Source organism: Neofelis nebulosa, chromosome 8, assembly GCF_028018385.1.
Source record: "Neofelis nebulosa isolate mNeoNeb1 chromosome 8, mNeoNeb1.pri, whole genome shotgun sequence".
Classification (NCBI taxonomy): domain Eukaryota; kingdom Metazoa; phylum Chordata; class Mammalia; order Carnivora; family Felidae; genus Neofelis; species Neofelis nebulosa.
Genome location: NC_080789.1, coordinates 37,969,690 through 37,982,457, shown reverse-complemented (window position 1 = coordinate 37,982,457; position 12,768 = coordinate 37,969,690). Strand labels below are relative to the sequence as shown.

General features: G+C 37.0%; 1 protein-coding gene across 1 annotated transcript in view; it reads left to right on the top strand.

The window, feature by feature from the left end:
- Positions 1–11,092, top strand: part of ACSS3 (acyl-CoA synthetase short chain family member 3) — a 156,800-nt gene extending 145,708 nt beyond the window's left edge. Inside the window, exons 14-16 of the mRNA XM_058741919.1 lie at positions 9,175–9,274; positions 9,365–9,540; positions 10,925–11,092. Of these exons, the coding sequence (XP_058597902.1) occupies positions 9,175–9,274; positions 9,365–9,540; positions 10,925–10,993 (345 nt within the window). The 3' untranslated portion in view covers positions 10,994–11,092. The remainder of the gene's footprint in view (positions 1–9,174; positions 9,275–9,364; positions 9,541–10,924) is intronic.
- The last annotated feature ends 1,676 nt before the right edge of the window (positions 11,093–12,768 follow it).

Below are 12,768 nucleotides of genomic sequence, written 5' to 3'. Positions count from 1 at the left end.
GAAGGTCTCCTAAACTGAAGGGCCTGCATCCAGACTCCACTCTTTGATATGTAAATAAAATCTCTCCAGGAGCCGGACAGCCCTGTGAATCTCAACTCTTACAAACCAGAAATGTTTCCAAGATCTGAGGCCTCATCTTTTTTGACATGTCAATACCTAGGAAGCTAGTGAGCCAGTCTCCCTAGCACTTTGTAAGTTTAACCTAGGGAGCTAGTCTAGACTTTAATAATTTTGCCCTCCCAGGTAAATTAGAAAAAGTCTTATTATCCTGTCAGATCAGAGCAATTAACTCGACAAATAGCTATAGATCAAATTCTCATGGTATTTGAAGATTCTCAACAGGCTAGGGCTTTTTATAGGAACAATGAGGAATCCAGGAAAGTTTTATCCCCCTGCTGCCATTATAATAGCTGCATTAAAATCTTTGTCTGATAAATCTAATATTTGGGTCATCTTGGAGTTGGCATCTATTGACTGATGGTCTTTTTTCTTGAGATGTTTAGGTTTTCCCGATTTCTTTTATGTCCAGTAACTTTAGATTTTATCCTAGATATTTTGAATATGACATTATGAGATTTTGGATCCTGTTTAAATCATCTGGATTTGTGTTCTTGTGATTATTTATTTTAGTTAAAATCAGATCATGCCCACTTTCTATGGGCTGTGGTTCTAATGTCAATTTAATTTTCAAAGACTCCAAAGTGCTATTTGATCCATCTCACTTGTGTCTCTCCCAGAGGCCAATCTGAAACTCGAGTTAAGTGCTCTAAATCCTCACTGTGCTGATTCTGGTTGGATTCATGCCTGCACCAATCTGGGGTTGGCTCAGGACTACTTTAAATACACAGATTGAAAGTATGCCTTTCTCCAACTCCTTCCTCTCCATAATTTACTTTGTACTTTCTGATTTCCAAGGCTCCTCATTGCTGCTCTTCTGGGTAAAAAGTCAGGGCTTTACCCTCCCTATGTTCTTACCAGGGTTCAATACTGCATGGTCTACTTACACAGCGTGCCTGGGTGGAGGATGGGACTCTGTCTCATTGACAGCACTCTGTGTAGAGCAGGGCAAGTTAACAGGGACTGCCTGGCTGCTATTGTGGGAGGAGGGGGCAGGAGACAAATGACATTGAATCTTTCTAGACTCCCTTAGATTGGGTGCTTTTTTTTGGGGGGGGGTTGTCTCCCAAGGCGCCATCCCACAGGATGCACACCAGTAGTGGAGGAAGGAAAGGACACAGCTCTTTGCTGGCCTTCACTTGGAGTAGGCTGTGGAAAGTCAACAAGGTTGCTACAGCTCGGCAGGAAGGAAGAGGGACAGTGCTTCCTTGTTGGTGTTCACCTAGAGGAGAGAGGTAGCATGAAAAGGATTGTTTCCCAGATCCTCTGCTCCTTTCCCTAGACCTCTGTAAAGGCAGATGTTTTGGGGGGCTTTTTCTGTCTGCACTTATTGGCAGTTCCATCTTTTGTGCTACTCCGGCATCCAGGCCGGAATATGCAGGAGGCAAACAAACAAACCATAATGACAAAAAAACCAAATCCTACAAAGAAACAAACAAAAAAGAGGGGATTCACCATCAGGTTGTGTCTCAAGTTTATAATTCTAATAGTGTCATCTGATCTGGTTTTTTCAGCCCAGAGTTTTTCATTGCAATTAGTGAAAGTGATAAGGTGGAGTGTATTTATTCCATCTTTATCAGAACCAAACCCAGAATCATTTTGAAATGGAATAGAGCAAACTACAGTTTAAATGAAAGAAAATGTTTAAAGTAGTATGAGTAGTAATCCAGTGGGATCAGAGCATGCAGAATCAAAGTTTACTTCTCTTTCCTATAATTAAAAGATGGTCACCTTCTTTAATTTTTTTAACATTTATTTATTATTTTTTAAAGAAAGAGACAGAGTAGGAGCAGGGCAGGGTCAGAGAGAGACACAGAATCTGAAGCAGGCTCCAGGCTCTGAGCTATCAGCACAGAGCCCTAGACAGGGCTCAAACTCAAGAACCGAGAGATCATGACCTGAGCCGAAGTCGGCCGCTTAAGTGACTGAGCCACCCAGGCACCCCACTGGTCACCTTCTTTAAAAGTCACACTTACTTTCAGCTAAAACAAAACATATGAACACTTCTTGTCATGTTGGCTTGTGTGTGTGTGTGTGTGTGTGTGTGTGTGTGACAGTTTGATATCATTTGAGTAAAAAGAAAGAATTCTATATAATATTTTGGGATATGTGGCTTGTGCTCTAATATTATCTTGTTTTTAACCTACTCTGAATTTTGTGATAACCTGAAATTGAAATTTATGCTTCATGTATTTTGGTGTGTTGGCGAAAGGTTGTTCTGGTTGCATGAACTTTTAATTTCTTGCCTGTAGGAGATTTCCTCCAATATTCACCTGTATTTCTGGCAGACTCAGCTAATCAAAATTTGGAGATTACATATGCACAGCTTTTATTATCAAAGTTCTTGGTTCTCTCTTTTATTTTTAGAATAAAAAGGGAAGTATCAATCTATTTAAATATATGTTTCTACTGACATCCTCACTGTATGTAATCAGAGAATGAGGCAGGCAGAAGATAGTTAAAATGACAAAATTGGAAAAAAAAAAAAAGCATGCTGGAATCCATGCTTCCCAACAAGAATTTTGTCACTAGATCTTGGAGTAATTACAGCACATAATAGGACACCTGCCAGCCTTCAAGCCTTCTTGAAGTGAATGTCTCCCTTTGTATAAATTAAATGATTAACTCTGTTGTATACTTACGTCTAATAAGGAAGTTAATAACTCAATTCATATCAGGTTTGTTTCTTCATGACGACATCCTTTAAAGAGTTGGGAACTAACATTTTTTACTGGCTTTTTCCCACATCCTATAAAAATTGCTTAACATATTGATAATTAATATGTATGTGAAATGTTTTTATTGATGACATAACCAACTTTTATTAAAGTGTCCAAACCTTACTTTACATGTAGATGCTTTCCAGGATTCCCATTAGGATTCTCAGTTGTCAATTCTGAATGCTGAATTCTGTTTTGAGTTTTTGAAATAGGATTTGAGGGTCTTAATGCATGGGAGTGTCATCTGTAATAATTAAAAATAGACTGAATATTGCTTTTGTATATAGTGAAAATCTGTGCCTTCCCAGTTTCTTAAAGTAAAATATGACAAGTGCATTACATAAGACTAATCAAACAAATTCTATTAAAGTTACTACATCAAAAACATTTTAGGAAACTATGTTCTTTTCTGTTCTCATCATAAGAAAACAAGAGTTCTAGAATAGCTTTTATAAATTTAAGAGGATCTTATCCTTGCAGATCTCAGCACCTGTTAGGGCCTTCTGTAACTATTGAAGAACAATTGTATCTATTTGAAAAGTTGATCTTTGAAAGTCTGGCATCTAGCTAGACACTTGGAATATTTTGGTGGAAGTTCAAGGTGTTCTTTAGAAAATTGGGTCTGAAGTCTGCTAGTTCAGGTCTTATGAGCCAAAATTACCAGGAGCGATCCTTCTTGCTTGGTGCTCTTTCGCCGCTGTGGGCAGGCTATCATGCATAGACACCTCCAGGGAACAAATTAGGCTCTCTGATTTCATTCATTCACTTGTAGCTTAAAATAATCCCACTGGTATTGTTGGGAACTTGGAAATCTGGCATTAAAATACTGCACTTAAAGCCTAGGGCAGTGTTCATTGCAATTTGCCCTTTGGAAGTTTATTCTAACCATAGTTTCACTGTTTGTTTTCCAAGCTGACTATTTTGTTTGCTATTTTTAGGAGTGATTTCTTCAGGATTGAATATGTTTCCATAAAGTGTATATTCAACAAAGATGCCATGTAATTTCTGTTCTACTCAGCATTAAATGATTACTGGATTTAAATAGTTGTAAAATTACTGAACATTTTCCTGAGTATGAATATGATTACTGATAATAATGTAGAATCTGACTCCAACATCAGAGGGAATGAAAAGCATTCTTCTTTTCCCTACTGCAGACACAATCTCCCACCAAAACTGGCTCCTTGCATTTTATGAAAGTGCTTGATTTAAACTAATACTTCTAAGATTAAACTACTTAAAAACATAATTAAGAGATCTGTATAATTCAGCTCACTAAAGCCACAAAACCTTCCAAATCCATTAAAATTTACCCAGAAATGACAGTACCCCAGAAACAACAAATGACAAGCATTTACAAGGACTGTTATCCTAACATTATACAGATATTCCTCAATTTGAGAAGACATTATGTCTTGATAAACTTATTGTAAATTGAAAAGATCATAAGTTGAAAATGCATTTAATACACTTAACCTGCCAAACATCAGAACTTAGCCTACCTTACCTTAAACATGCTCAGAACACTCACATCAGCCTACAGTTGGGCAAAATCATCTTATGTAAAATATGCTTTATAGCAAAGTGTTGAATAGCTCGTGTAATTTATTGGCTATGGTACTGAAAATGAAAAAGAGAATGGTGGTATGGGTAGAGAGTGGTTGTAAGTGTATCAGTTGTTTACCCTGTGATCACTTGGCTGTCTGGGCACTGAGGCTTCCCCCACTGCCCAGTGTCTCAAGAAAGGATTGTACCACATATCCTAGCCTAGGAAAAGACCACAATTCAAAATTTGAAGCATAGTTTCTACTGAACTCATATTGCTTTCAGACCATCCTAAAGACAAAAAGTCGTAAATTGGAACCATTGCACACTTTTGGTTGAGACAATTACCTTTTAAGTTGTGTTAGTTTTTCAGTTCTTAAATGCCAGTTAATCACAGAGGCTTATGGATTTTATGTGGAGAAAATATATGAAAATGGCTCTGGATATTTTTAGCCCCCCAAGACATTTGTTTGGTTTCTGTCCCTTAAATGTTGCCAAGACATAATTTGATGCTTTCCTTTTTAATGATTCAGTTGTTGAAATCATTATTTGGCATGTAAATATTATTTATGAAGCCAACATAGAAAGCCATCCCCCCCCCTTCCTTTATGGCATCTTTTCAATACTGATGGATTAATATAATATTTTATCCAGTATAATAATGAACCTTGTTTATAGATGACATAAAATTCTGGTAAATGATTATGTTTTTCACAGATTTTTAAGAGCTTGTCTACAAACTAGGAAAAAATGTGAAACTCTGATATTGTAGAAAACTGTGTTATATATTCTGATTTTAAAATACTCTGCCCATATGGAAAACCAGTCAGAATTTCCCCATCCACATCTTTAAAAAAATTTTTTTAAATGTTTATTTATTTTTGAGAGAGAGAGAGAGAGAGAGAGAGAGAGAGAGAGAGAGAGAGAGAAGTGACCAGGGGAGGGGCAGAGAGAAGCAGGCTCCAGGCTCGGAGTTGTCAGCACAGAGCCTGACATGGGGCTCGAACTCACGAGCCGTGAGATCATGACCTGAGCTGAAGTTGGATGCTTAACCAACTGAGCCACCCAGGAACCCCCCTCCATCCACTTCTAAACATACTAATACTGAGGGTAGAAACGTGGTGAAATTAAAACAATACGGTGAATGAATGGCAAACTAGAAGTTTTGATGTTTGATTTAGTTAAAATTACACTGGTTAGGTGACAAAATACCTGGATGATCAGATTTTTTTTTAATAGTAATTTGAGCAGATACATTGGCATTTAAAAAACTAAGGTAGAGAGGCTTATGGCACCAATGAACACTTTAACAATTTCTTCTTTGACAGTCAAAACTCTGGTTAGCCAGAAAAAAGTTTTTCTCCACCCATGAAGGGAATCCTAAGCCAGAAGTACAGGATCGGGCCCACCAAATCGACATCCTATCTGCCATCGACAAAATATTGTCTCCACAGACTGAGTATACTAACTCCCAGTACAGATCTCTGGCAAGGAAATTTGCCTCTAGCATCTGCACCTAACACATAAATAAGATCTTAACAAATGGGAAGCCGTTGGAAGCATTTTGAGAGTTCCAACTGAAGACTGGGAGAAGATGGTGTTGTGTGGTCTGTATAGTACGTGTTTTGCAGGAGCTTTTTAGTCAGACCCAACTAATGGAAGATGCAGTACACAGCTTTATCTCAGCAATGAAGTGAATAAAATATGTACCACAGAAAATAATTTATTGAACATATCCTATCGTCGGCACTAGAAGAGTCAAAAACTATGTGGCTGGCAACTCTTATAACTCAGTCCTTCAAAGTGGATGGTAACAACAGGATATGGGAGAAATGTTGATTTCTGTGCTTAATCAGGGGCAGTGTGAGGTAGTGCACCGGCTTTGCACCCAACATTCTAGTCGTTCGCTGAGTCTTCCAGGACTCATTTTCAACTTGGTGTAATTAAAAGAAAAAAAAAAGATTTTCCTGGAAACTTTGGGACTGGAAAGCATCATGTCCCAGATTCTGCTGTGTGTTTCCTGTCTCTCTGGTTGTGCCTTTTTCGTCTCGTTTGTCAGCTTCTCCTTTTTCATGTAGCCATTAAATGTCAGAGTTCCTTAAGGCTTTCATCTTCTTATTGCTTTCTCCCTAATTTATTTTTTATTAACATTTATTTTTGAGAGACAGAGAGAGAGACAGAACATGAGCAGGCGAAGGGCAGTGAGAGAGGGAGACACAGAAGCCAAAGAAGGCTCCAGGCTCTGAGCCATCAGCACAGAGCCTGATGTGGGGCTCGAACCCACAAACCGTGAGATCATGACCTGAGCTGAAGTTAGATAACCAACTGAGCCATCCAGGTGCCCCAATCTCCCTAAATAATCTAATCTTTATCTGTAGCTTTTGTTACCATTTATGCATTAATGACATTTAAATGTGCATCTCCAGATTAAGACTCCCATCAGACTCAACTGCTTTGACTTAGATATCTCAAAGATGCCTCAGTGGAACATCTCCAAGACTTAATATATGATCATTCCTTCCAAGCTTAGCCTTCACTAGTATTTTCTGGCTTAGAAAATGGCACCACTATCCAAACATCTGTTCAAGCCAAAGAACATAGAATCATCCATAACTTCCCTACCTTCTTCTTGCTCCATATCCAATTTATCATAAAAATATGTTCATTTTACCTTTAAAGAAACTCTAGAATCCCATTACCCATTGTGATAGCCTTAGTCTACTTGTAGCCTCATGGGTGATTTGAATAAATTGTAATACTCACCCTTAACAATCCTCTATTTGTTCTCCACAGTGAACCCAAAGTAAGTTTGTGTTTCAAAATACAATCTGAAGCAAAAGAAGCCAATCTGAAAAGACTACATACTATATGATTCCAGCGTTCTGGAAAAGGACTTTGGAGACACTGAAAAGATTAGTGTTTGCCAAGGGCTAGCAGGAAGTAAGGATGAATAAGCAGAACACAGGAGATGTTTTAGGGCAGTGAAACTATTCTGTAAAATGCAATATAATGGTGCACACATTTCATAAGATCCATAGAATGTACAACACGAAGAGTGAACACTAATGTAAACTGTCGACGAGGGCGAGAATGACGTGTTGATGTTGGTTCGTCAATTCTAACAAATACACCACTCTAGTGAGGGATCTTGAGAGTGAGGGAGGCTGCGCATATATGGGGGCGGGAGAGAAATGACAACTCTGTGCTTTCCATTCAATTTTGCTATGAATCTAAAACTACTCCAAAAAATAAAGTCTGTTAAAAAAATCCACAAAGATCTTGTATCTCCTCCTCAACTCTTGAAATTGCTTCATCGCTTTTCCAACTCTACTAAATTGGAAGTCCTTAGCACAGTCCCTTTCTACCTGTACAGTTTCCTTTCCTCTTGCGCCTCTCTCAGCCTTGCTGCTCTCCTGCCACATTAGTTTCTTTCAGGTTCAAATGCTTTGTGTGAAGTCTCTCCTCAGGGATTTGCCCCGCCCTTTTCCTTGCCTAATCAGTGTCTACTCATCCTTGACACCTGAGCTCATCGTCATTTCCTGAAGGCTTCTCTGAGACCCCTGTCCTTCTGCTTTTGCTCTGTATTTCACATAAAAACCTAAGTTATTTTGGAGGCTTTTGCTATAGCTTTCATATAAAAACCCGGTTATTTCCCCAGAGCCCTTACCACTTTTATATTTAGACATTCACAATAACAAATATTAGTGATTGTTTATTAAGATTGTTCTCATCTATTAGACTGTAAGCACCTATTTTTGCTCAGCATTGAGCCTGGTGCAGTGGTTGGAACATAGAAGGATTTGGTAAATATTTGTTGAAAGAATAAAGAATAAGAAGTGTCAAATGGGCTGTTGGTATATTGCCCACTGTTTTCTCTAGCTATTAGAGATCTGCAGTCACTGAAATACCTATTACTCTCTCAGAAGAGGACATTTTGAACAATCATTTTTAAAAGTACCATCACAGCAGAAGTGTTTTTTTAACCCTAAGCTTCTGTATTTCATGTGGTTACTCTGTGGTTTCTTGTGATTCTAGATTGATAGCTGCTTTGCTCTTTAAGATATTTAGAGCTTAGAGTAAGCAGTATGAAAATGGCTCCCTGACAGGGGTGATTATCTGAAGTCAGGGCTTCATGCTATCTCCAGCCTTTTCTTTGAAGTTGGAAAATCCTCTCTGGATGGGTGGTCATTCAAGAAAAGAGATGCTCTGTTCATTGCTTACTAACAGATACAGAAATAAAATCCTTTTAGTCATGGGGCTGCCTTGGATTTCTCTGGAAAGTGCGCTTATGGTAGCCAGCACTAACGCTAAATCACCGTGAGGCCCTTTTATTTCGGATGCACACTGCAGTGTGTTCTCACTGCATACCTGCCCTGACTTCATTAATAAACAAGTGAGGTGAAGAAACAATTCTCCTACTTTCCAGGTAAGCTAAGCAGTTTGTCTTAATCACTGTTAGCCTTTTGTGAGTGACTACCGTGGGGGTCCTAATCATTCATTCACCCTGGCTATAATGATACGAACTGTGAATTAGTAGTAACTTTCACGCAGGCAGCTATAAGGTTTGAGTTCTCTGACGTGTACTTTTTTTTTCCGATTGAAATACGTATGTCCGTATCTCTCTTTATATATTCTTATACAGAGAATATATATAAATATATATAGAGAGAATATATATTCTCTTTATATATTCTTATACATATACATATTCTTATACATATACTTATGTGTGTATATATATATATATATATACACACATAGGTTTTCTAAATGAATGCTTTCCTTATTACAGTCGGTCCTCTCCCATGGCATGGTAGCTGACTGTGCTGTTGTTGGTAAGGAAGATCCTTTGAAAGGTCATGTCCCCTTAGCACTCTGCGTGTTGAGAAAAGGTGAGAGATCTTTGTTCTCCCAGAGTGTTTGGGCCCTGAATGATTAATCCTAGTTAATTCAGTGCTTATCTACCTAAACTTTCTCCCTAGATATTAATACAACAGAGGAACAAGTTTTGGAAGAAATTGTGAACCATGTTAGACAGAGCATTGGCCCTGTGGCTGCTTTTCGAAATGCAGTGTTTGTGAAACAGTTACCCAAAACGAGATCTGGAAAAATTCCCCGGTCAGCTCTGTCTGCCCTGGTCAACGGCAAGCCGTATAAGGTAAATTATCCAAAATGTTCAATGCCAGGTTCTGAAATGTTTTTACATTTTTTTTTTTTTTAATGTTAAGGGGGAAAATGCATAACCACTCTCTAGGAATGAGGGTTGTGGAAACACGTATTAATTAAAACCATATGCTTTGAGATTATAGGAACCAGTGTGTGAAAATACTTTTACTATCAGTATGTCAGTTAAATGCAAACAACTAGTGGAAATGCAGTCTTAATGAATTAAAGACACATCTTCCTTCATTGTAGTCATTAATGACTATTACTGAATGAGAAAGCAAACAATTGAGACTGGTTATGCATGCTGGTTATATACATGCTGTATATGTGCAGATATATATGATATATATATGTGTATGTATCATATATATAATATATATGCTGGTTATATAGTTCTCATTCATATATACTCTATAGCTCTAATTGATATATATTCTAATTATTTCTATTTTGAGTGAAAATTATTTTGGAAAATGTTAGGCTAATTCAAGTGTATGTACTTAATCACCAATATCTACTAGAAGGTGATGCAACAGTAAATAGTTGTATGAGAAAATGTAAAAAAAAAAAAAAAAAAAAAAATTCAAAAGAGGTACAAAGAAAGGCTCATTAGAGGGATTCTAGAGAAAGTACCACTTAGTGATGAAGGAGCATAAGGCAAGTTGACTTGCCCCAACTCCCCCACCCCCCAGGTGGGCTATGTGACACATTCCTCAGGCACTCCTGGCTGCCCAAGAACAAAGGAAAGGACATAAAACAAATGGCTAAACTGATAGAGTCTCCATCAGTTTACAAATATCTTAGTAATATTACAAGAAAAAGATCATTTTATCAATAACCTAATTTCTGTGAAGTCCCTATCTTAATGATAATGCTTTGCTAGAGGGAAAAACAACCTTAGCTTGACAATAGGTAGGCTTCCAATAATCTGTAAATCCTCTTTAGCATGTGGAAATCCCTTTAAGAAACTTCCTCTTGACTTTACCTCCCCCAACAGTATATAATAAACAGTCACTCCTCACAACCCCAGTGCAGCTCTTTGTGCCCATGGGTCCTGTCCCCGTGCTTTAATAAAATCACCTTTTTGACACCAAGACTTCTTCGAGAATTCTTTCCTGGCCATTGGCTCCAAACCCTCACCAACACCCCCAAACCCCATCATTTAGGACCAATAGTTTTGCTAAATGAACAGTTTATTATTCTGGAAGACTACAAATTATATTTTAAAATATTAAAATCAGAGTTCCCTCGTTTTCAACATTTTTATATGCATATTATAAGATAATGGGGAATACAACATTGCATGTAATTGTTTAATTATAGAGAGATGGAAGGGGTTCAGGGACGAACATTCATCTCTTGTTTTTTCTTTCCAGATAACACCTACAATTGAAGACCCCAGCATTTTTGGGCACATAGAAGAAGTGCTGAAGCAGGCATCATGACTTTCTTTTTTCCTATTTTGAGTCAATTTGAGTCAATTTTCTAACTGGAGTCAAATTTTTTGAATTCTTTCCCATAAATAAATATTTAAATAGAAATTACTTGCAACCTGAAATGTGAATTATAAAGCTTGGTCTAAAAAAAAAAAAAATAGTACTTGAAGACTAGAAGAAGACCTGTGCCTTCTGTTTAATTAGACCCAATTAGCATCTTTTTCAGTTGCCTGGAACATGGTTCATTGTAGATTGTTTATCACTTTAATTTAGGAAAAATATAGCTAATGTATGATTTTAAAAAGCTTACTCCCTCAAATATTTTAATTGAAAGTGGCATATTAACATAGAGTACTTCCTGAAATGAGGAATCTGTAGCTTTGACCCAAAACCTAAAACTCAAGTTGAAGTCAGAAAATAATGATAATTTTTCTTACAGAAATTCTGAATATTTTCTAACATTCTTGAGATGTCCCCATGCATGGTTATTAAAAAAAAAATAGATAAAATGGGAGGTTTTAGGGAATCACCTAGACCGATGACTTTGAAATACGAGCATCCATCTAGACCTACATTTCCTGAGGGAAGCTTAGATACCAGGATACAGCTCTGCCCTCGGGTCATTTTGACCTTGTCAAGGGAAATCACATGCCTGACAGATCCTAGAGGTCATTTAATCCAGTCTGTTTGTCAGGGAGGTGAGAGCGCTTTGGAGTTCCTCCTGTCTCAGGTTCTTAGTTGACCGTACACTTAATGATTCCAGCTTCCTATAAAAACAAGGAAATGACACAAAAATGCAGTAAACTGACAAGGAAAACTCTTAAGGAAGAAATGTAAAAGTTTTTATATTATGCTAAAGACCTGGAGTTTTTAGTAATCCCAAATCTAGATTTTTATGTGAAATCTCTAATTTTTTAATAACTCACTAAAAACACATTGTGACATTCAAACACGTTTCCATTTAAACTTATCTAAAACTATTGAGAATTTAAGAAAAAATCCTGAAAATGAATCTTTGTTAATAAGTTTATGGTAATGTACCAATTAGCCAGAGTAGATAATTAAATATATGATTTACTTAGGATTCTACATGCTATCAGTTATCGAAGAATACATTTAAACTAAAAAATATATATATACCATGCCCATTGAGTCTTTGATGGTGCTTAAAGTATTTCCCAATCTTTCAGTCCATCAGGAAAATTATTTTTTAAGAGCAGCTGTCCTAACATGATAGTCTGGGTATATGAAATATATGTGAGAGATAACAGAGAGCTTATTTACTTGTTTATTTCATAAAAAATGCTTACAACTTATATATAAAGACATTACGAAAATGATAGGTTTTTTTTTTTTTTTTTTTTGGACCATAAGCTATAAATCAATGGCTTCTCAAAGTAAAGTCCTCTTTGCTTAAATTGGCTTCTTGATTGTTACACCTGAAAATTTTTTCAGCTAATTGTTCTCTTTAATTGTTTCGGTAGCCTGCATTAAACCAACTAGATAGACATTCAACTTATAATTTGAAGCTGTGAAGTTCCTTAAAGTGTCCCTTCTGTTGGGTACATTTTACTCATTATCACAACTGTAATCTTAAGTAATATATTCTTGTTAAGAATATAAGAATTATTTTTTCGTGTAACATCCCGTCAATTTGAAATGGCAAATTCTTTAGCTGAATGTGTACCATTGTTCATTTGTGAGGGATACACAAAGGCAGATCCGAGAACTGTGTGAAGGGTGTATCTGTGGACCTCTTGCACATTTTTCCTAGCAATCAATTC